The sequence below is a fragment of the Vulpes lagopus genome, chromosome 5, assembly GCF_018345385.1.
Source record: "Vulpes lagopus strain Blue_001 chromosome 5, ASM1834538v1, whole genome shotgun sequence".
NCBI lineage: Eukaryota > Metazoa > Chordata > Mammalia > Carnivora > Canidae > Vulpes > Vulpes lagopus.
Window position 1 is genome coordinate 95541230 of NC_054828.1, and position 22572 is coordinate 95563801.

General features: G+C 41.4%; 1 protein-coding gene across 3 annotated transcripts in view; it reads left to right on the plus strand.

The window, feature by feature from the left end:
• Window positions 1-4025: 4025 nt before the first annotated feature.
• RMND5A (required for meiotic nuclear division 5 homolog A) overlaps window positions 4026-22572 on the plus strand; it is a 65036-nt gene continuing 46489 nt past the window's right edge. For all 3 annotated transcript variants that reach the window (XM_041755121.1, XM_041755122.1, XM_041755123.1), the window contains exon 1: window positions 4026-4804. In XM_041755121.1, the coding sequence (XP_041611055.1) occupies window positions 4663-4804 (142 nt within the window). In that variant the 5' untranslated portion in view covers window positions 4026-4662. The remainder of the gene's footprint in view (window positions 4805-22572) is intronic.

The following is a 22572-nucleotide window of genomic DNA, read 5'->3' on the forward strand; positions in this document are numbered from 1 at the left end:
AGTCCAGAAGGACCACAAATGAGAGGTTCTCCAGATTAAACAGAGTATGGGGGCAGGAGTTCATTTGATACTGGAGTGGGGTTTTGTGTTTTTGTAGGAATTCTTTTTTATTGTGTGGTGAAAATGCAACCACAGAAAAATAATTTGCAGTTGTTCTGAAAACTGATTTTTCCCCCTTTTGCTTCTAGAGACTCTCCTCTGAGAAATCATAAAGGCTTAAAGCAATTATGCGCTATAGGAAGGGCCAATACAAACTATTTTAAGTAATCTCTACACCCAACATGGGGCTTGAACTCACAACCCTGAGATCAAGAGTCGCATGTTCTACCAACTGAGCTAGCCAGGCACCCTGAAGGCTCTTCTCTTATTATGCTCTTTCCTTTAACAAATACCTAAAGCACTTTTTCTATGCTGATTGTCGTATGGGAGAAAAAGAAAAGTCAGCCCGGATCTAGGAGCTAACAATCTAATTGAGTAAACTGGAGAAGTTAAACAAGAAGAGACTTAGGAATTAAATGACTTAACACAGAGGTCCTATAGTAGTGCAAGGATTGGCTGGTAACTGTACTGTGGTCACGTTCTAGATCAGCATTTTTCAAAATAACTTTCTACAGGGATGGATTAGCACAGTAGCCACTAATCACATGTGGTTACTGAGTACTTGAAATGTGGTCTGTACAACTGAGGAACTGAATTTCTAATTTTATTTAATTTGAAAAGCTACATACAGTTGGTGATTTACCATACTGAAGAATGCAGGCCAAGATTTAGAAGGTATCAAAATGTTGGACTTGTTACTTGAAGAAAGGGGAGGATTTGAATGGCTTTAGACAAAGAAAGGTATTCCAGGAGAGGAAAAAACAGGTGTGAACTATGCTCACTTCACTCTAAAAATGTGAAAGTGTCCAGTGTTTGGATGGGGGGATTGTGATGGGTTGCTACACTGGGCAGACAATCCAGCTGAGAGTTATGATTTGAAGCTGTAGGTAATGGGGGGTAATTGGTTCTTTATTTTTTCTTAATTGAGGTATAATTGATATGTAACATATTAGTTTCAGGTGTACAACATAGTTTGCTATTTGTATGATTGTTTCTGATCAGTGGATAAGAACTCTTACGTCGTCAGGCATTATGTTGAATGCTTTAGATAGATTACCTCATTTAATTACTATAACAACCTTTTGAGGAGAATAAAGATTCATTTGGTGGCACTGTAAGGGTAAGAGAAGCAATTATCTTAGAAATATCTCAAAGCTACAGATGATGAGGATGCAGAAGTAAAAAGCCACATTAGGACATTAGGAAATTAGACTCAATAGAACTTGATGTCTGACTACATGTGGAAGATGAATGAAAAAGGGAGAAGATAATCTGTATCCCTAGGGATACTGATGAGGACAAAATCCTGATGAACATCAATATTCTGGGAGTGAATGAAGGCAGTTGAATTAGCAAAAGGATCTTGGGAAGGATGGAGATGGGTAGCAATGTAAACAAGTTAGTGGAGTTGAGGCATTTGATAAAGGTTTTTTGAGAGTCCTGCAGGTAAGTTAAAGATGAGGATGGAGGGATACCCAACTTTAGTTGGTGGGGCAAGAGACTCTTGATCTTGGGGTTCTGAGTTCAAGCCCCATGTTGGGTATAGAGGTTACTCAACAAAAGATAAGGATGGAGAAGTGGTAGCTGTAGCTAGGAGTTTAGGTAATGCTGACAAACATAAGGTAATGCTGACAAAAAACAGAGGAGTCAAAGGGAATAAAGTCGATTTTGAAAAGAAATAATGCACTTTTTTTTAGTATGTTGCTTAGAGGTAATGAGTCCTTTGGATGATGATGTCTTGGTGGTTGGAGGGAATGTGAAGCTAGAGTTTATGAGGCAGATTATGGCTGGAGAGGGGAAATTGTAATGTGTTGTCCCAGGACAGCAGGTAAAGGAAAAAGAGGTTGAGGATAAAACCTGAGGCAAATACCCACCCACATAGATGGCTAAATGAACCAGAAAGGGAGAAGGTGTGACTGAATTATTTTACCAGGGCAATGTCAAGGGAGAATTTTACAGGTGAGAGTAAGTCAGAATTTTCTTGTGTAGCAGTGAGCTCGAGGAAAAAAAAAATACTGAGAAAAGAAAGAGCTTATCAAGGAGATCAGGGAGGAAAAAGTGTAAAGGTTTGTCTGGGCAGTTTAGCAGTGAAGAGTAGAGGAAAAGGAAAACATCTGAGAAGGGATAAACAAAAACCATCTCTCTCCCAATTCCCCAGGTAGGTCAGTTCCATTCAGTCTCAAAGCAGAAAGGAAGAACCTAGTATATAGGAGGGGAAGGAGGTCTGGAGGAAGGTGAGATGAAGCCAGCAAGTCGAGGCTGGCAACTTAGAAAGTAGAAAAAACTCTCATTCCTTCAAATACTTGACAACAGTTCACAACGGATGGTAAAAATACTCTGAGAAGAATGGCAGAGGATGCTGGAGCTGGATGTTTATCTTCTCAGTGAAACAGCAATCCGGACCATCTGCCAAGAAAGAGGAGAAAGAAAATTGGTTTGGTGGAGGGGAGAAAAGAGATTTATAACAGTAATAGCTAGGGCCACTCTTGAAAATCACCAAGAAATGAATAAAATAATTCGAGACTAGATCAACATGATTCCATTTTAGGTTCCCATCTCAGATTTACTTCTGGGAACAGGCAATACTAATCACCACCATTTATCCTGTGGCTATTCCTTGCTTACTATTAATGTTTACATATATTATCTCACTTAATTTCCCAAGAATCCAATGCTGTATTATTAACTGCAATTATTTCCAAGTTATAAAAAAGGAAATTGAGACTCAAAAAGATTTCGCCTTAATTACAAAAAAAAAAAAAAAAAAAAGCCCACTATGTTGCTAGGCACCACTTTCGGGCACAGATAAAGATGGGCAAGGGGCTTGCCTTTATGGGTATTTACTGAAGAAGGGCTGGCGGAAAAGGAAACGAAAAATCGAACCCGGTTATTTCAGCTTTTAACAAATAGTGTGAAAGAAAACTGGTGATATGGCTGATATTATATATATATATATATATATAAACACAACACTGGAGGAGTGCAGGAGGTAGAGCGGTCTACCTATCAGGGTGGTCAGGGGAGGGTCCTCCGAGCGGACAAGTGAACTGAGAACTCGAGGAGGAGAAAGGTGTACGCGTTTTCCAGGCCAACGAGGAGCTAAGTGCAGAGGCCCTGCGGTAATTAACTAATGTGGCTTTCGGAGGAAAGCTAACAACGCAACTGGAGCTTAGTGCGCGAGGGGATACAGGCCAAGGCTGGAGACCGCGCGGCGGTCGGGGAAGAATTTACGCCAAGGAGGTATTTCAGTTCGTATCGATGGAATAAGGCGCCAGAGAGCAGGGGCCAGGCGGGGCCGCTCTCCCGCGCGGCTTTCCATTGCGTGGAGCTGCCCGCACACCGTGCAGCGCGCCGGCTACCGGCTGGGAGAGTCCAAGCCCTGGGGCCGAGGCGCCGAGGCCCACAGCGGGGTGGGCAGCGCGACCTCCCCGCGGCACCAGCGTCGTAGCAGCTCCGACGGCCCCGCTGGGCCCTTCCCCGCGCCCGCCCCGCGCGGCTACCGAGCAGCCCTCCTCGGCCGTCCTCCGGCATCACCCCCGCCCCGCCGGGCTCCGTTTTCCGTCCGACGAGTCCCGTCTTCCCAAACTTCGGAATAACAGTAGTCCCAGGAGTGCGGGTGAGATGACATAAATGATGACTAGGGCGAACTCCTTTAGAAAATCGACCTTTTCCTCTGTCTCGTTCTCCCTCATGGCTTTCCCGAAATAACTTGCTTCCCAGTATGCACCCCAAGTCACCCCCCTCCAACAGCGAGACCATTGGTTCGGCCCCTAGGCTACGATTGGCTGGGGGTTTACGCCTCAGTCAGGGATTGGAGGACGCTGGTCCCTTACGTACCGCCCGCGCCCATTGGTTCTTTTTCCCGGTTTCTGGGCGGAGTGGTTAGGGACGGTTTCCACCCTCTTGTTTACGGAGAGCGCAGTTGTAGCGCTCTGCGAGCGCCGGAGCTGTCTCCAAAGTTCCCTTTTGAGCTCCTCGGGCCAATTGGGTTCTTGCTCCACCCTCGCCCTCTCCCTCTCACGCATCCCGCGTGGTACTGCCCACACCTTTAGAGCGGCGGCGTGAGCGGACGGCCGTCGCGTCCTCCGCCCGCGAACGCTAGGCTGCTCCCCCTCGAGGGTGCGCTTGGTACGGCCCGCGCCGCCTCTTTCCCTTGCTGGGGTGGCTGCTCCCCCCCCCTCGGGTCGGCGGCGCTTGGTGCCGCCCGGGAGAACCAGGTCATCGGTCGGTTCCCGTGAAAACAAAAACAATCGGCGGCGCCGCCGCGGGCAGCCGAACGCGGCGAGTGAGGACCAGGGTCGCGGGGCCGGGTGGGGAGAGCGAGCGGGAGCGGCGGCGAGGCTCCGGGGGCGGGGGGAGGGGGCATGGGGCAGGCGGGCACGGGCTGCACCGGGCTCCCCCGGCGCCGCGGCTAGCGCACCCGCTGCCTCGGTCGCCGCCGCCGCCGCCCGCGCCGCCCGCCTGGGGGACGAGGAGCAGGACGCGGCCTCGGCCGGGCCCGGGCCGAACGGCTGCGGACACCCGGGCGCCGGGGAGCCGAGCGCCGCCGCCGCCGCCTCCGGGATGGATCAATGCGTGACGGTGGAGCGCGAGCTGGAGAAGGTGCTGCACAAGTTCTCGGGCTACGGGCAGCTGTGCGAGCGCGGCCTGGAGGAGCTTATCGACTACACGGGCGGCCTCAAGCACGAGATCCTGCAGAGCCACGGTAGGGCGGCCCGGGTGGGCGCGCGGGGCAGGGCCCGGCCCCTCGGGCCCCGGCGGGCCAGGAGGGATGCCCCTGCCTCCCCCGAGACGCGGAGACCCCTCACCCCACCCCGCGCCCCTGCCCCTGTGACTGTTCCTTCTCCCGATTTGCCTCGAACCTGCCCCGACCTCGTTGTCAATTAAGAGTGAGCGCTATCCACCCGGAAACCCAGCCCGGAACGGCGGGGTCCAGCCGGGTTAGACGTGTGTGGGGGCTGGTCCGTGGCCCTTGCAAACTGCCACCGTCCCGGGGTGGGCGGCCCTCGCCCCCGCCCGGCCGGGCGCGCTCAGGTCCCCGCGGTCGAAGGTGCGCGAAGTGCGTTGGACCCAAGGCTCTGGTTGATAAGAGGGTCAGTGCCGGAAGCCCCTTCTTCTGCCCCAGATCCTTAGTCCGGGGACTTACTTTCCAAGTCTTTTTTTTTTTTTCCCCCTTCTTCTTCTTTCCGTTCTTTTTTTAAATTAGAAAGTCGAGTGTTATTCTTAGCTGTGGGTTAACAGAACAGCCGTTGCTGCAACTTCACGATTTGACTCTTGTGTGGAAGCAGCTCTTAGCTCCGCAGCAGCACAGACAGGATTCCTAGGAAACGAGCCGAATCGAAGTGTTCAGCTCTCCTAATGTAGCCTGAGGAAGAACAGGCAACTTTCCTGAAGCAAATTGTGGCGCAAGTTGTTAGATACTTGCCTTACCTGGTCAAGTTTTTACTTGTTTTCCTTTTAGAAAACACGATTTTCTGTAGAAGGTGGTCTGCCTAGATTATTTCATTATTGCTCTAGGACCTGGGGGCAGATACTTTGTGGAAGTTAACTTGTGGAAGCTGGGTGGGGAGGGTTTTTGGTTTGGTTTTTTTTTTTTTTTTTTTGGTAACATTAGAGGTCTGGTATCCTTAGAGTAACATATTCATAGTGGTGATTCCTCCTGCTCAAGAAATGAAGGACTTTACTTAATGGGTTCATTCAAGAGTTTGGGGGAGCCTTCTCAACTCCTAGGCTGAACAGCAATTTATGGCAAGTTTGGTAGCAGGGATGAAATGCTGTTACATAGGGTGAGGTGAAGGCAGTGGTGCAGCTGAGCCTCTCCCCTCCTTTCCTCTCCTACATCTTTCTTTCTAGACTCCTTTCGGTGGAGGGGAAGTGCTAGCCCATAATAAAGGAGTCTGAAAACCTCTTATTCTGAACATGGCAGTCACTTTTGAAGTCCAGATAAGAAGTGAGCCTGCAACCGTAGTGGGAATGGGAGTTAAAATATTAATATGGAAAAAATAAGCAGACCAGTTGGCTGCCTGTGAAGGGGAAGCTGAGGTGGAGTTGAATGGGGGGTCCTGGGAAGGCTCTGGTGAATTTGATTTGGGGCATGTGAGATAAAGCTGAAGGGCTAGTGAAGACAGAATCAAGAACTTAATGTTCACTGGTGGCTAAAGATGCATGGTTAGAATTGGGGAAAGTATGATCGAAGATGGTTTCCTAGTATTTCTACAGAGGAGAGTGAAGGAGGTCACGTAGGCAGCAGGGAAGAAAGACTGTAGGGTCTAACCACACCTTGAACGCCTCTTGGAGAGAGAGCTGGAGGAGCCAGCAGAAGCAGAAAAGGCAGGAGCTTAGAAAAAGAGAGGTTGTGCAGCTTGTATTTGGCTATTGGAAGTCAGTGACCCTCTGTGCTTGCAGCTTCAAAGAGTTAAAATAAACTAGATTAGTGGGTGTAAAGAAAAATGTGCGAACTGAAGTGTAAGGAGGCCCAAGGCTGTTTAAGTACAGGAATGGGAGGGGTGTGTGCGTGCCTGTGTCCCTCTGTCTCTGTCCACCTTCCTGCCCATCTTTGTCTTGTTAAAGACTGGAAGGTAGAGAATGAGTGAAGGTTCTAAACTTGGAGAGGTGGAAGGAACGTTTCCTTTTTAGGTACCAGGTCAGAGATTGAGGGGTTGGATAGGCAAAATTTGAGAGAGAAGATGGAAAGTAAAATATCTTCCTACAAAAAAGGAGGGGGGTGATATTAATTAAAGGGGAATGTGATTGCAAGCCTCATTTTAGGGAATTTGGGGCCTATCTTAGATGGATAAAATAATTGGCAGAAAATGCCGAAGCAGGAGTTTGCTTTAGACAGATTGTTTTTGCTTGGTATCGGAGTTTCGCAAGGAATATATGGTGTGAGGGTATTAGCCACAGAGTATGCCATACTATTCAAATGGTCTGACTTGGTGAATTACATATGTTCCTTTCTCAGCCACCTATTTTTTACTGTCTTGTCTACCAAATTGCAGTTTGAGATTAGTATTTCTTTGATTTTCTTTAATTTTTTAATAATAGGATTACGTGACTAAAGGCAGTTATGAGACACGAAAGAAAAATAAATACCAGGTCTGGTTTCCAAAGTGGACTCTTTTTTTTTCTTACAGTATTCTTATGTGTGAAGGCAGACATCGTGCTTTGGTATCTAGATTATAGGAATTTTCAAAGCAGGTAATTTCTGATATTCTTTGCTAGTGATGTGGTGGATATTACATTTGTATCTTAGATATACCCTTCCTAAAGTCATGTCTACTGAAATCTGAATTTGGAACTCCATTTTCAAGTTTGAATATATTTGGGCAATTGATCTTGGGAGCTCCTATGATCTGAGAGAGGGGCTCCAATTGGGACCATCTGTCTGGGCTTTGGATCTCATTCTCTGGAGTTGTGATAATATTCTTGTAAGAATATGATGTGAATAAAGTAGAATCTTGGGAACCGTATAGATCATGGTATCATACTGATGGTAACTGCCTGATTCAGAAATACCTTTTTAGCTATGGTCAAGGGATTAGTTAAATTTTTAAGGATGATTTATATTTTCTGATGTTTATATGCTTTTTTTTTTTTTTTTTAAGATTTTATTTATTCATGAGAGACACAGAGAGGGAGAGAGGCAGAGACACAAGGCAGAGGGAAAAGCAGACTCCATGCAGGGAGCCCGATGTGGGACTCGATCCCAGGACTCCAAGATCACGCCCTGGGCTGAAGGCAGGGGCCAAACCATTGAGCCACCCAGGGATCCCCTATTTTTCTTATGTTTAAATATCTTTTTTCCAAAGTGTGTGAACAACTGTACTAAATGAGGACAGTTATAATAGTTTATGGTGGAAACTGATCTTACTAAATGGGTTATTTAGTAAGTCTGTTGACGACGCTTGTCCACTCTCACCACTTTTATTCCAGATTGTGAATAAAATCTGGCCAAAGGGGGCTCACCTGGCAACTGGCCTACACATAGTCCTGCAGTGAGCCCTAACATTTCTTTCATCTGCTCTAAATTGCCTCTACATAGGCTGAAATTCTTTCATATAAATTTTCTGTCATTAATTATTTTAAAATGCATTTGTCTTCATTCAAATCCTTTTTGGGAGAAGAAGGGTGATGTGGATGGTCACTCACACCTGGTGTATTAGTTTGTACTCTGCCATTTAATCTACCCCTAACCAAGTCCAGTCTGGGAAAAGGAAAATCTTTTTTTTTTTTTTTTTAATTTATTTATTTTTAATGGGAATGTGAGGCCTAAGTCAGAGGAGTCCTTTGAGAGTATAAGGCTCTGACAGTTAAGTGCAGGCTTTGGCTAGGTCATAGCCATGGAGTTTTGGTATTTGAGGGGCAGCAGAGCAGTAATAGAAGAGAGAAGAGGCAGTAAAGAATCACAGCGAATACTAAAAAGAAGTTCTGAAGCCTGATCATTCTTCTTCCTGAAGACTGATTGACTTAAAGGCTTTCTTCAGGCCCAAGAGCTGCCTGGGGAACTTCAGAGTGATAGATTGGATGATGGGGGAGTGATCCAGAACCTGCTGAGTTAGGTGTCTGAAGTAAAAGGGATTAAAGAGGACTGTTCACAGCAAATGAAAGGTCTGTGCTGAGGTGTTTGGGATGGGAAAGGAATACCATTTTTAAGCTTAATTTGCTAGAAGTTCAAGGATTGTACCAAGCTCGGATTCTTAACCTTACTTTGATTAATTTTCTCAACTTTTTGGAAAGAGGAGAGAGCACTGTTATTTAGTTGTACCAGCTTTTCAGTGAGTTTCCCTGTGCGTATGAAGTTTGGTCTAATTTAAGATGCATTGTGATTGATACTATTTGGTGATCATTCCCAGTGTGCCCTTGATCTAATTTGGGTAATGCACTGGTGCTTCTCAAACTTCACTCTCACATGTGTGCTCTTATTTTTCAGATGGGTTCATGGTTTCACTTAAGTAGATTTATCCTCACTATAGGCACTGATATTTGTGAAATCATAGATTTGGTGTATTAGATAAACTATTAAAAGTAAATTCATGACTATTAAAATACTTCACATACCGCTAAAATCACCATTCACGTCAGTAGTGTGGGAATCATTCTTTGGACAAACCTTGATTAACAGATAATATGGATAAATTTTTGTGACTTGACTTGTAATTATTTGTATGGTTTTTAGCATTTGTTTTTTTTCTCTTAGCAAATATATTTTGTTTCCCATCGGCACTTGTATGGTAGAAGGGAGAACAGAAAAGAAGTATATGTCATGTATTGCTGATACTCTATTTTCACATTTGGTAAGTGGAGATTAGACTGAAACAATAGGGTAGCGTTCATAACATGTTTGAAGTGTACTAGGAAAAGTACAATCTTTGTAGGAGTCAAGGGTGTGTCGTATTTTTAAAAGTTATTTCTAGGTTAGGTGGCTACCTGGGTGGCTCAGTTAGTTAAATGTTGATTTCAGCTCAGGTCTTGATCTCAGGGTGGTGATTCAAGCCCCATGCTGGGCATGGAGCTGGTTTTTATTTTTTTAATTTTATTTATTTATTTATTTATTTGAAACAAGCTATTTCTGGGCTGTTATAGGGAGTTGTATCTGAAAATGATTCTCAATTTTTTTTTTAGTTTTCTAAATTTAGATTTTATTTATTTTGAGATAATATGTTCAAATGGTATAAATTCAAATGACAAAAAAAGGATACCCAGTAAGAAATCTCCCTCCTACTCTCTTTTTATTTCTGGACTACCTAGTTGCCTACCTCACAGATAAATTCTAGCTTCCAGGAAAATTTTTAAGAAAATTCAGGGGAATAATAATTTGTCACTATTCATTTTTACTTTGAGGCATTGGACATGCAATTCTACTTACTGTGATTTAGGCTTAGTGTTATTGCAATTTGCAAGTTGGTAAAGACAACTTGATTTGTAGGAGTGGTCAACACATTTATTAGCTTCTAGAACATGCGTGTTTGTGTGGTCTGACTCTTAGTAATACTCATTCAAACCATAATCCTCCATCTTTCTTTCTTAGGTGAATCAAAGAGAATTTAGTTACCAGTTGCAGAACTGCTTCCAGTTTTTAAAATTTGAAGGTAACAAATGAGAAAGTAAATAGGCAATTATAAGCATGAAAGAAAAAGCAAATTGTGGTGGCCATGTTTTAAAATAATTTCTGTGGTATGACTTGTATCAGTAGACAGAATATTGATTCAGGGTCACATGGTAGGTGTAACTCTTCATTCTAGAATTGGAGTTGTATGTATTTTATATATATATATAAATAGGCATACTTTTATATAAAAGTGTATATATATATATATAATATATAAAAATTTCTGTGCTTTTCAGAGCCTACCAGGGTTGAATATATTCTATTGAATAAATATTAAAGGATCAGGATTTGGTAGACAAGCGGTTTGTTTATTCAGCCTTATTGTTTGGGGTACTTGGAGTAGGCTACAATATCTGATCTCTCAGCTTTTTACTGAATATTTAACAAGACGCTATTAAGAGAAGAAGGTCTTTAAATTTGAATTGAATAAAATTTGATATCTACATTTAACGTCTATTTTGGAAAGCAGCAGATAAGTCGGTCAGAAAAGTTGGAGTGAATAACAGTAGTCATTGTTCAGATACCCTAAGAAAAGAATAGACCAGTTAGCAAGCTACCTGGGCTGTGTTAGATGGTGAGAATAGTAGGTTAGTGTGGGTATTTCCAGTTAGGTTTAGAAGCTGATTTAACTTTGTCAGCCATTCCTTTCCAGCCTCTTAGGAGATATCTTTGTTATTTGGCACCTTACTTATTCAGACTAGTTTGTTACTCGGGAGTCTTTTGATTGCAGGTGACAGAATAGTTTTAATTAAAATGGACTTTGTTCACTTGTGACTAAATAGGCTAAGGTAAGGCCAGCTAGCTCCAGAAGCAGAAAGAATGTCATAAAGACTAATCTTTTTCTCTTCCTCACTCAACTGTGCTTTCCATGGTTGGCTTCATTCTCAGAGGAGCTTTCTCCACATGGAGGTAAAAGTGGCCAGTGGAGTTCATATCCTATATCACAGTGATCCCAATGACAGTAATATGCTGTTTTTTTCAAACATAAAATTACCAGGGAGTATCTATATTGTCTTGGTTTGGGTCATAAGCCTCTCCCTCAATCAGTAACTGGGGTCAGGGCATGGAATCCATTGGCTACCTTGGGCTCTGCCTGACCCTGTGTCAGGAGATGTACGGCAATGGAGAGAGCTCTAGAAAGGAAAACTTGCACCCAGACAAAAGTGATAGATGGCTGTTATAGTTGAGTAGCTACAAGTTATACCAATAACAATGTCATGAGGTGTTTTCTATTTCTATTTTTCAACTTTTGCCTTGCCTCCTAACTATAATCTTCATACAATTCAAATACTGAGTTGCTAATGCAACTTAATTTGTAGATTTAAAAAAATACAATTTGGGGCAGCCCGGGTGGCTCAGCGGTTTAGCGCCGCCTTCAGCCCAGGGCGTGATCCTGGAGTCCCGGGATCGAGTCCCACGTCGGGCTCCCTGCATGGAGCCTGCTTCTCCCTCTGCCTGTGTCTCTGCCCCTCTCTCTCTCTCTCTGTGTTCTCGTGAATAAATAAAATTAAAAAAAAAAAAACATTTAAAAAAATACAATTTGGTTCATGTTACCTTTAGGAATTTACTTGAAATTGCTTGTATGCGTTACATAGTAAAATAATTTTCCTAAGGTTATTTTATCTTTAATGTAGTTTATAACACTGGATAATAACATTGGTGAGAGAGAAACTTGGCAACGCTTCTGTGATATGATCATATGAAGGTATATAGAGAAATTTCCATCCTTTCCATGTCTCAGTCTCTTAGTTGTTAGGAGAGTGAAAATGGTGTTTTGGTAAACTGTTCACTTGGGACATTAAAACTCTCTTGTTTTTATTTGGGGTCCTGCTTCTTCATCTGTAAAATATTTGAAAATGACCCTAAAATGCACTATAGAGGAGAATTCTAGAGCACTCTAGTCGCTTTGTACTGGAGCCCCATGGTGCTCTGTGTAATCCCTAGAAGTTGATAGACCAGGGACATGATGCTCTCTAAACTGGAGATTTTTTTTTTTTTTTATCTTCAAGAGTTTGTAGAAAAATGGCAGAAACATCTGGCCTTCCTCTTAGATTAGGTGCTAGTCTAATCTCTCAAGGAACAGAGACTATAATCTCCAGCAGGATTTGAGACTTTTAGAAATATACTTTGATCTTATTTGGGTTTGGTGATTATATGGCTCAGCTCAGAATGGTTTTTAGGGAACAGCGTTCTGGGAGTCCATATGGCTATAGTGCAGTGTCTTCTAACACTTAAGATTGAACCTGTATACTAATTTGTCATTTTGAGGCATTTGTGTCCGGCTGTGTATCATCTTTGATGAGCTTGCTCCATCTGTGGGGTCCATATAGGTTTCATATTTCATTATTGATTATTTGAAGGTATTCAGAAGGAGATAAGGAGTGACTTGGAAGAACCACCCTATGTGGCCTCATCCTTCTGGAACTTGGAGGCTGTTTAGGGAGATAAGAAGATGAGTCTGCCACTTAGAGAGTAAGCCACAACATTTTGTCCTTATGAGCTCAGGAGATCTGGGTTTGCCACTGCCACTTTACTGGTTTTATAATCTTGCTTAACCTGTATCCTCTTTAGTAAACTGGTAATTTATGTCACAGAGTTATGGGAATTGAGTGGATAATGGATATAAACTGGCTTTAAAATCTGAAAAGATATATTTGTTGTGTTTTATGTCTGTGCCTTTTTGTTTTTTAAGGTCTATGCCTTTAAGCAGTGTTTTAATTGGGATACTTTGATATATCTTTATACTGGTGTATGTTAGCTACCATTCTGTGCCCAGTGGTCTGCCTGACACCATAAGGAATATTCAAAAAGCATAAGAAAGTCTTCAAGAAACTTTAGTTGGATAATGAGATCAGACTTTTACATTTGAGATGGGGGAAAAAACCATGACCATGATACAGTATAAATAGCAGTGCTTCTTTTGGTACAAGTACTAGCAGATCAGAGAAATGGGAAGAGAAGAACCTGTTAGAAAGAACTGCTGGTGTGTGTGTGTATAAGAGAGAGAAAGAGAGGTTTCAATTGAACTTTAGAGCACCTGGTCAATAGTTATTAATTGCCAATTATATGTGGAACTAGGCTAAATCTTGTGGGAGTTACAAAGGGCAAGCAATTGTTCTCATGCTCTAAGAACTTTCTGTCTAGTTAGGGAGATGACACTGGTATGTTTTTAACAAACAGTGCCTGGTAATGCAAGGCCATGTTTATAGGCCAATGCTGACTGAATGGTACAGGCAAGAAGGAGTGGGATTGGAGATAGAGAGTCCTCTAACCCGTCAAGTTTCAATAACCGAGATTGAATGTGGATAGTAGGAAGCCAGAGTGGTGGTTGGAAAGAACAAAGGTGCAGAGGAGTGAGAGTACAAGAGGCATTCTGGGAACAGCAAAGGACCAGAGTGGGGAGAAATAGGATAAAAGAGTTAAAATTAAATTAGAATCAGGGTTTATACAGTCACAGATACCACGGAAAATAGGAGACTGGGAAGATCTTGAATGACTTGGGTGCGGGGTACATTTTGAACAGGGACTGGACAGGGACATGATCTGAGACCATTTAGCAGCATTTAGGTTGATTGGAGTTGTAAGTACTGTTTGGCTAGAGGCAAGATGACTAAGTGTCAACTTAGACCTGATGAAAGAGGGATCTGTCTTTGGGTAGTAGTGGTAGAGGTGTACAGGGACCCATGCATGGGATCTCCTTAGGGAGGGAATTAAACAGGACTTGATGTTGTGGTTGTAGTCTGGCAGGATGGGAGAGAAGGGTTGGAAAAATCAAAGGTTATTCTAAGATTTGAGCACGAGTGGACAGGTAGACCATACGGAACCAGGAAGAAAAGTTTATGAGAGGGGAAGGTAAATTTTGAATTTGATTTTTAAGTGTGATTTTTATACTTAAGGACTACAAAAAACCTTATCTGGTTCAGCCCTTCCTTTCAGAAATACATAAGGATATGGCTAGAGATTAATTCTCTGTATTTGGAATTTGAAGGGAATGAATAGGCTCTCCAAAGTGGGACTGTCTAGCAGACATGTAAAAACTGGTGCTGTGTGTCCTCTTTTTCTTGTCATCTCTCTCAGTTCTTGCCTCCTCATGTATTTTTGAAGCCTTCCATTTCTTCCCTATGCCAGTCATTTTGAGCTCTCTGCACTAGAAGTGCTATTAGTCTGTACCATGTAATTTAGCCTTTTTTTTTTTTTTAAGATTTATTTATTTATTCATGAGAGACACAGAGAGAGAGAGAGAGGCAGAGACACAGGCAGAGGGAGAAGAGGGCTCCTTGAAGAGAGCCTGATGTGGGACTTGATCCTAGAACTCTGGGATCATGCCCTGAGCCAAAGGCAGATGCCCAACCACTGAGCCACCCAGGCATCCCTAATTTAGCTTTTAAATATAAATTTACTCTCTCTCTCTCTTTCTTATGGTTGGTTTTGCAGCACACTAGACTATGATTTGGTATACTGCATCAGGACACACCTGAGTCTGCGTTCTGTTCTGAGAGGTCTGGGGTTGACCCCCAAAATGCTGTACTTTGTAGATTTGCCACCTCTTAATATATTGAGAAAAGTTTGTTTTGTTTTCAGTGTATACCACCTCTAGGAAAAAAAGAGTATGTTCTATTTGTGCCTTTTCCCCCCCTCCTCTGAGTGAATCTCTGTTGAACAGCTGCTGTGTCCTAGGTGCTGAAGTAGCTCAAAAGAAGCCCCAAACCCCAATAGACCACAGTTTAGTTTGCTACTTGCAGTATGAAATGGTCCTTTTATTATTATTATTTTAATACCAACCTTACCTTTTCAAGTTTCAAGTTTTTCTGTTTTAATGTTTTGCAAGCATATCCATGTTCACCTTGCCAGTGACTTCTTCAGAATAAATCTTGGACCCTTTTTTTCTTTATCTGCTTTTATTCCCACCCTAAATTTCTTTTTTTTCCCCACCCTAAATTTCTTAATCTGTCTAAAATATTTGATCCGTACCTTGAACATTGCTGACAGAGGCATTCAGTAAATTGACTCTAAATGTCATGGTTCTCCCTTCCTTTTGACTTTAGTCTTTTTTTCCCCTCTGTTTTGTCTTTTATCTAGTCTCATTTTGTTTAAGTTATTAAGACTTTTAAAAATAAGAGTGGGATAGGGGAGCCTTGATGGCTCAGGTGGTTAAGGGTCTGACTCTTGAATTTCAGCTCAGGTCCTGATCTCAGGATTGTAAGATCAAGCCACGTGTCTGAGCTATATGGGGGTCTGGGGAGGGTGGAACCTGTTTAAGATTCTCTCACTCTGGCCCTTTCCCCCTTAAAAAAAAAAAAAAAAAAAAGAAAAGAAAAAAAACCAGTGGGATAATGTACAGTATTTTTTTCCCCCTTATAGCCTTCTTTTGGCTTTTCCTATTGTAATTTTTTTTAGGAATTAATCTAGAATGCATTCTGGAGTATAGCTCTGAGGTTTGAGTTTTCATTTAGGTACAGTTAGGATTATGTTTACTAAACAGATTTCTTTGTAGTCTCATAAAAACTTGTGTGCCATTTTATTTTCCACTTAATTCTAAATTTAAGACTTCTGTCCATTTTATGAAGCAGAGTTAACTTTTAATAATGCAGATGAGCTCAAATGCAATATATGTAGTATTTATAAACTTGAATATTTTATTTATTTATTTATTTTTAAACATTTTATTTATTTATTCATAGAGACACAGAGAGAGAGAGAGAGAGGCAGAGAGACACAGGCAGAGGGAGAAGCAGGCTCCATGCAGGGAGCCTGATGTGGGACTCCATGTCAGGTCTCCGGGATCACGCCCTGGGCTGGAGGCGGCGCTAAACCCACTGAGCCACCAGGGCTGCCTGTAAACTTGAATATTTTAAAATTTTTTCTGCCTCCATGATATTCATAAGATTGCTAAGTCGGGTCTTAGTGATTTCTAGGGAATACTACTATTTGCTTCTACCAAAATATTCTAGTCCTAGGTGGTGATGTTTTCAGCCATTTTGGACATCTGAATAATAGTCATCAGAGAAATGAACTTTCTGTGTTGTGCTTCACCATTTTTTTATAGTGTGCTTTTAATTATGGGGGGGGGTCTCATCTCTCATGTGTTTGACTCTTAGGCAGCATGTACTTCATCATGTAATTGACACCTTTACACTGACTTTTATAGACCAAATTAGAACTTTTGATTATCTGTCCATGAGAAGACATATCAAGCTATACCATTATAGTGCTGCCTACCAACCAACTGTTTAGTTTTAGCAATATTATCTTTCTTTAACAGTGTGTACAATTATTTGAGAGTTTTTTCGTTTCTGATATCCTAAAAATAAGTGGCAAACAAAATCGAAAATGCAAACACTGAGTAGGGATGAGAACATTAGTTTTCAATCTTAATATCTTTGTCTTGATTGTGTTAGATGAGCCAAAATGATGAGTAAATCTTGTCATATAATCGGACATATGGTTGTCTTACTTAAGCCATGTGATTAGTAATGAAGGAAAATAATTGAACAAGTAAATGTACAAAATGATAGAACTATATTGAATAGTTACTTATAAAACCAAGCTATAATTAGGAATTTTGTAATTTTTCCCTTTGTGGGAACTGGGCAGTCCTTTTACTGTGTCAGTTTGTTCTACCTTCCTACATTCTGACTTGGGTACAGTTTTATAGGAACATGTTATGTACCAAAGTTGAAATGTATTTTGTTTTTTTGACAAATCTTGGCATAGCTTTCTTTTACAAACACAGAAACTGTTACTCAAAACACAAGCCTATTAATTTTTTCCCCACGTCTACCTACATATTTTAGGTTCTTTTTTTTTTTTTTTTTAATTTTATTTATTCATGAGAGACAGAGACATGGGCAGAGGGGAAGCAGACTCCCTGCGGGGAGCCTGTTCAAGGACTGAATCCCAGGACCTTGGGATCATGACCAAAGGCAGATGCTCAACTGCTGAGCCACCTAGGTGTGCCCCATATTTTAGGTTCTTGAGGGAAGGGATTGGTCATTACTTGGAAAAGGGAAGGTACTTAACAACTGCGGGGGACTCTCTTCTAGGAGTGTGTTTTATTTGGATATTGGGGTGTGTGTATTTATTTATTCAGTATTTGGAAAATTTAGACCATAATACTATTGCATAGTATATACTAAATATCCTGGAAGGGAGTAGAAGATCAGTGAGGTGCTGAGTGTGAAACTGCTGGTACTTCAGTGGGTATTAGTTCAGAGTGTGTTGGTAGTGCCAGAGTCTCCAATGCTGAGAATATGTAATTGATTAGGGGCCCTTGGCTGGTGCAGTCAGTAGAGCATGTGACTCTCCATCTGACGGTCGTGCGTTTAAGTCGCACATTGGGCATAGAGCTAAACACTGAAGATTAAGCAATCATATTTTCTATTTTCAAGTAATTTCATGGAGGTGATAGACAAATATTTACAATGAAGTATGAAACTCTGATAGGTAAATACAGGTATGGGATGCTATGGAAATAAACGTTTTTCTAATTTATTATTTCTTTGAAACTAATGGACATAATTCCTGAAAGGCTAGGGAGTGAAGCCTTAGGGCAAAGCTTGAAGTCTTAGCTGGGCTTGCTAAAAAATGGTTTAGAGTGAACTCAGATATGTTAATTTAGTTTGTCTGATTTTGGAAGAGACTATGACTATTGCACTTTCTGAGAATATCATCCTTAAAATATTTTATGTTGTATTGAAAGACCAACCGTGTGTGTTGGTTCTTTGCTTGGATTTAAAATCTCTCATGGACGTACCAATTATTTTAGCTGTTGAAAGTGATTTTTTTAAGGATTTTATATATTTATTAGAGAGAGAGAGGGAGAGCGAGAGGGAGAAGCAGACTTCCTGCTGAGCAGGGAGCCCAACATGGAGTGCGATTCTAGGACCCTGAGATCACGACCTGAGCTGAAGGCAGATGCTTAACCAGCTGAGCCACCCAGGCGCCCCTCAAAGTGATTAAAATCACTTTTAAGTGATTAAAAGTACAAAAGTACTTTTGTGATACAGCCACTTTAGAAGACAGTTTGGCAATTTCTTAAAAAGTAAACATTACTCTTACCATGAGATGCAGCATTTTTGAACCTTGGTATTTACCCAAGGGAGATGAGAACATACTCATACAAAAACCTGCATACATTGTTTATAGCAACTTTATTCATAATTGCCAAAACTTGGAAGCAACCAAGATGTTCTTCAGTAGGTGAATGGACAAAGTGCAGTATATGCAGATAATGGAATTTTAAGTGCTAAAAAGAAATGAGCTGTCAAGCCATGAAAGACATGAAAGAGTCTTAAATGCGTATTACCAGATAAAAGAAACCAATCTGAAAATGCTACATGCTATGTGATTCCAACTATCTAACATTCTGAGGAAGGCAAAACTGTGGAGACAATGACTGCCAGGGTTGGGATGGAAGAGAGAAATGAATAGGCAGAGCACAGTTGATTTGTAGGGCAGTGAAAATGCTCTGTATGATACTATTGTGATGGATATATGTTGTTATATTATACATTTGTCAGAATCCATGGGTGCAGCACCAAGGGTGAATGAACCCTAAGGTAACCATGAACTTTGGGTGATAATGATGTGTCAGTGTACGTTCATCCTTGTTTTTTTTTTTTAAAGTACTGTTCTGGTGGGTGATGTTGATAACGGGAGAGGCTATGCATGTGTAGGGGTAGCAGGTATATGGGGAATCTGTCCCTCCCTCAATTTTGTTGTAAACCTAAAACTCCCTTTTAAAAAAGTCTTTTTTTTTTTTTTTTAAGATTTTTTATTTATTTACTCATGAGGGACAGAGAGAGAGGGAGAGAGAGGCAGAGATACACGCAGAGGGAGAAGCAGGCTCCATGCAGGGAGCCTGATGTGGGACTTGATCCCGGGTCTCCAAAGTCAGGCCCTAGGCTGAAGGCAGTGCTAAACTGCTGAGCCACCTGGGCTGCCCTAAAAAAAGTCTTTAAAAAAAAAAAAAGAGTACATGTAGTCACTAAGTGATGAGCACTGCCTCAGAACTGTTTCTTTCATTGTTGTGTATGGGTCATGAGCCCGAGAAGGTTTATTTAAAGCATTGAAATACGCAGTTGGGGGCACCAAGTGGTTCAGACTCTTGATTTCAGCTCAGGTCTTGATCTCAGTCATGATCTCAAGGTTGTGAGATCCAGCTGTGCTTTAGGTTCCATGTTGGGTGGGGAACCTTCTTGGGATTCTCTCTGTCCCTCTTCCTCCCTCCCCCCCACTCTCTTTTGCTCTCTCTCTCTCTCCCTCTTGAAATAGAGAGAGAGAGAGAGAGAGAGAGAGAGAGAGAAGAAAGAAAGAAAGGAAAGGAAAGGAAAGAAAAAAGAAAAAGAAAGAAAGAAAAGAAAGACACAGTTGGCACATGACTTCAACCTGGGTAAGGCCACCACAGTGGCCAGCTGGGATTCTAACATCTTCACATATAGTTTAGTTATGGTAAAGATGACTATCACAGTTGTTCCCCAGCTTTATTTCTAGGAACTGAATCTGTTTAGATTTCTTTCACAGAAAGGTTCTTCTAGAAGCAGTTTTTGTTTTCAGACAGAGAAATAAGAACATTAGTCCCTTTAGGACTTAGAGATTTGGTCTCAGTCAGTTTGATTATTATAGTGATTTCTAAACCTGTTTTTACCTTTGGCCGCTTTCCACTAAATCCATTTGAAATGCATTAGTGGAATCTTTCTCTTTGAGCAGGGCTTTCCCAGGGTTCTCTTTCAGATGATTCCATTATACTTTTCTTACGCTTCCAAATATGTTGTAGAAATTATTTTTCCTTGGGGCATACTGAGAATTCTCAATGTTAATTAATTGACCTTATGCTACTAGTATCTGTCATTTATAAACTTTAAAACCAAAAAGTGTGGGGTCTTATAGACGGTTAAGGAAAAAGAATATATGACAGCAACACCAGACTTCAGACCTTTAAGTTACTAAGATTTGAAAATATCAGTGGATTTCAGGTTTGGGGCATGGAACTTCAGTTGGTAAATTCCAGATGACCTCTGTCCTCCAGTCAGAGGTCTTTGCTTTTTTGTTTCTTCAACTTTTTGCTTACTTTGTTGTCTACTGACTGTAGAAACAAACATGATGGAATGGGTAGGACTAATGGCTTGCATTTTTAAGATTTTTAAAATTGAGAAATAGCTCACATCCCATAGAAGTCTCCCTATTAAAGGGTGTGACTCATTGGCTTTCAGTATATTAAGAGATGTGCAGCCATAACCATTATCTAATTCCAGAACATTTTCATCACTCCCAAAGAAACCTTATGCTTATTAATATCACTCTCCATTCTACCCTTTCCCAGCCTCTGGCCTCCATGAATCTACTTCTGTCTATGGATTTGGAGATTTCATATAAATAGACTCACACAATATATGATCTTTTGTATCTGACTTATTTCAGTCAGCACAGTGTTTTCCAAAGTCTTCCATGTTGTACTACGTATTAGTGCTTCGTTCCTTTTTATGGTTGAATAATAGTCCATTGTATGGATAAACCACATTTATCCATTTGGGCTTTTGGATTGTTTCCACTTTTTGGCTAGTATGAATAATGCTGCTGTGAACATATGTTTTCATTTCTCTTGGGTATGTGTACCTAGCAGTGGTACATACCTGTGTCATATGGTTACTCTGTTTAACTTTCTGGACTGTCAAACTATTTTCTTTAGCCACTGCACCATTTTACATCCCACCAGCAATGTGTGAGGGTTCTAAATTCTCCACATCCTCCCCAAACTCTGTTGTCCATCTTTTTTCAGTATAACTAATCCTAGTGGGTGTGAAGTAGTTCTCATTGTAGTTTTGATTTGCATTTCTCTTTTGACTAATGATGTTGAACATAATTTCCTGTGTTTATTGATTATTTGTCTTATCCTCTTTGGGGGAAAATGCCTATTCAAATTCTTTGCCCGTTTTTATTTTTATTTATTTATTTTTTTTTAATTTTTATTTATTTATGATAGTCACACAGAGAGAGAGAGGGAGAGAGAGAGGCAGAGACACAGGCAGAGGGAGAAGCAGGCTCCATGCACCGGGAGCCCGACGTGGGATTCGATCCAGGGTCTCCAGGATCGTGCCCTGGGCCAAAGGCAGGCGCCAAACCGCTGCGCCACCCAGGGATCCCCGTTTTTATTTTTTTAAATATTTATTTGAGAGAGAGAGAGAACAGGAGGAGGAGCAGAGGGAGAGGGACAAGCAGATTTCTGTGCTGAGTGTGGACCCCAACACTCACTCAGTCCCAGGATCTTGAGATCATGGCCTGAACTGAAACCAAGAGTCAGATGCTTATCCAACTGAGCCAGGTACCCCTGCCCATTTTTAAATGGGGTCATTTATCTTGCTGGGTTGTAACAGCTCTTTATACATTCTGGATATTAGACCCTTATCTGATATATAAGCTGCCAATATTTTCTGTCATTCTGTGGGTTGTCTTTTCACTTTCTTGGTGGTAGTTAAAGCACAAGAGTTTATAGTTTTGATGAAGTCCAGTTGAACAAATGAAAGAATTATTTATTTCTCTGTCTTTTTATTTATTTTTGTTGTTTGTGCTTTTGGTGTCATACCTAAGAAACCATTGTCCAATACAAGGTCAAGAGTACATCCGTTTTCTCCTAAAAATTTGATAGTTTTGGCCCTAACATTTAGATGATCATTCCATTTTGAGTTAACTTTTGTATATGGTTTGATTCCTTTGCCTATGGATATCTGGTTATTCCAGCACCATTTGTTGAATATGGCATTCTTTTTAACTGTTCTTTCCTTGATTTATTTACCAACCATTCAAATACTTAGATTAATAGTATGTGAGACTGTGAAAGGCATATGATAAGACAGGTTCTTATTGTAAACTATATATTCCAGTCTTCCTTCAGGATGTATATATACGAAGTTGAGATTGGTGATGGAATTATCCGTGAAATTGTTGAGTGGGATATAGTTTAGTGCCAGAGGAATGGTGGAGAGAACAGAATTCATTAGGAATTGAGAAGACTGAGTAAGTCTATGAGCAGAGAGGTTCATAGACGAGATGAAACCACTGGGGTTAGGTAAGACTTAGATACAGAAATGGCCAGAGTTAGAGCTACTGAAGCAGATTCTTTTGACCCAAGGTGTATGGAATACCTTTTAGACAGATTTTGGAATTTTCCTTAATTACCAAGTCTTCGCTTAGCCTCAATTATTAGAAGTTGGGAGCACCTGATACATACTTTGTGCAATTGTATCTAGAGATGAGGGCAGTGTTTATTTTGGCTACATCATATTGGGTTGGGTACCTTATGGGCACCCAATATCTTTCTCTCTTTGCTCATCTTTTTATTTCTCTCAGTGGTTGTCACTGAACTAGAC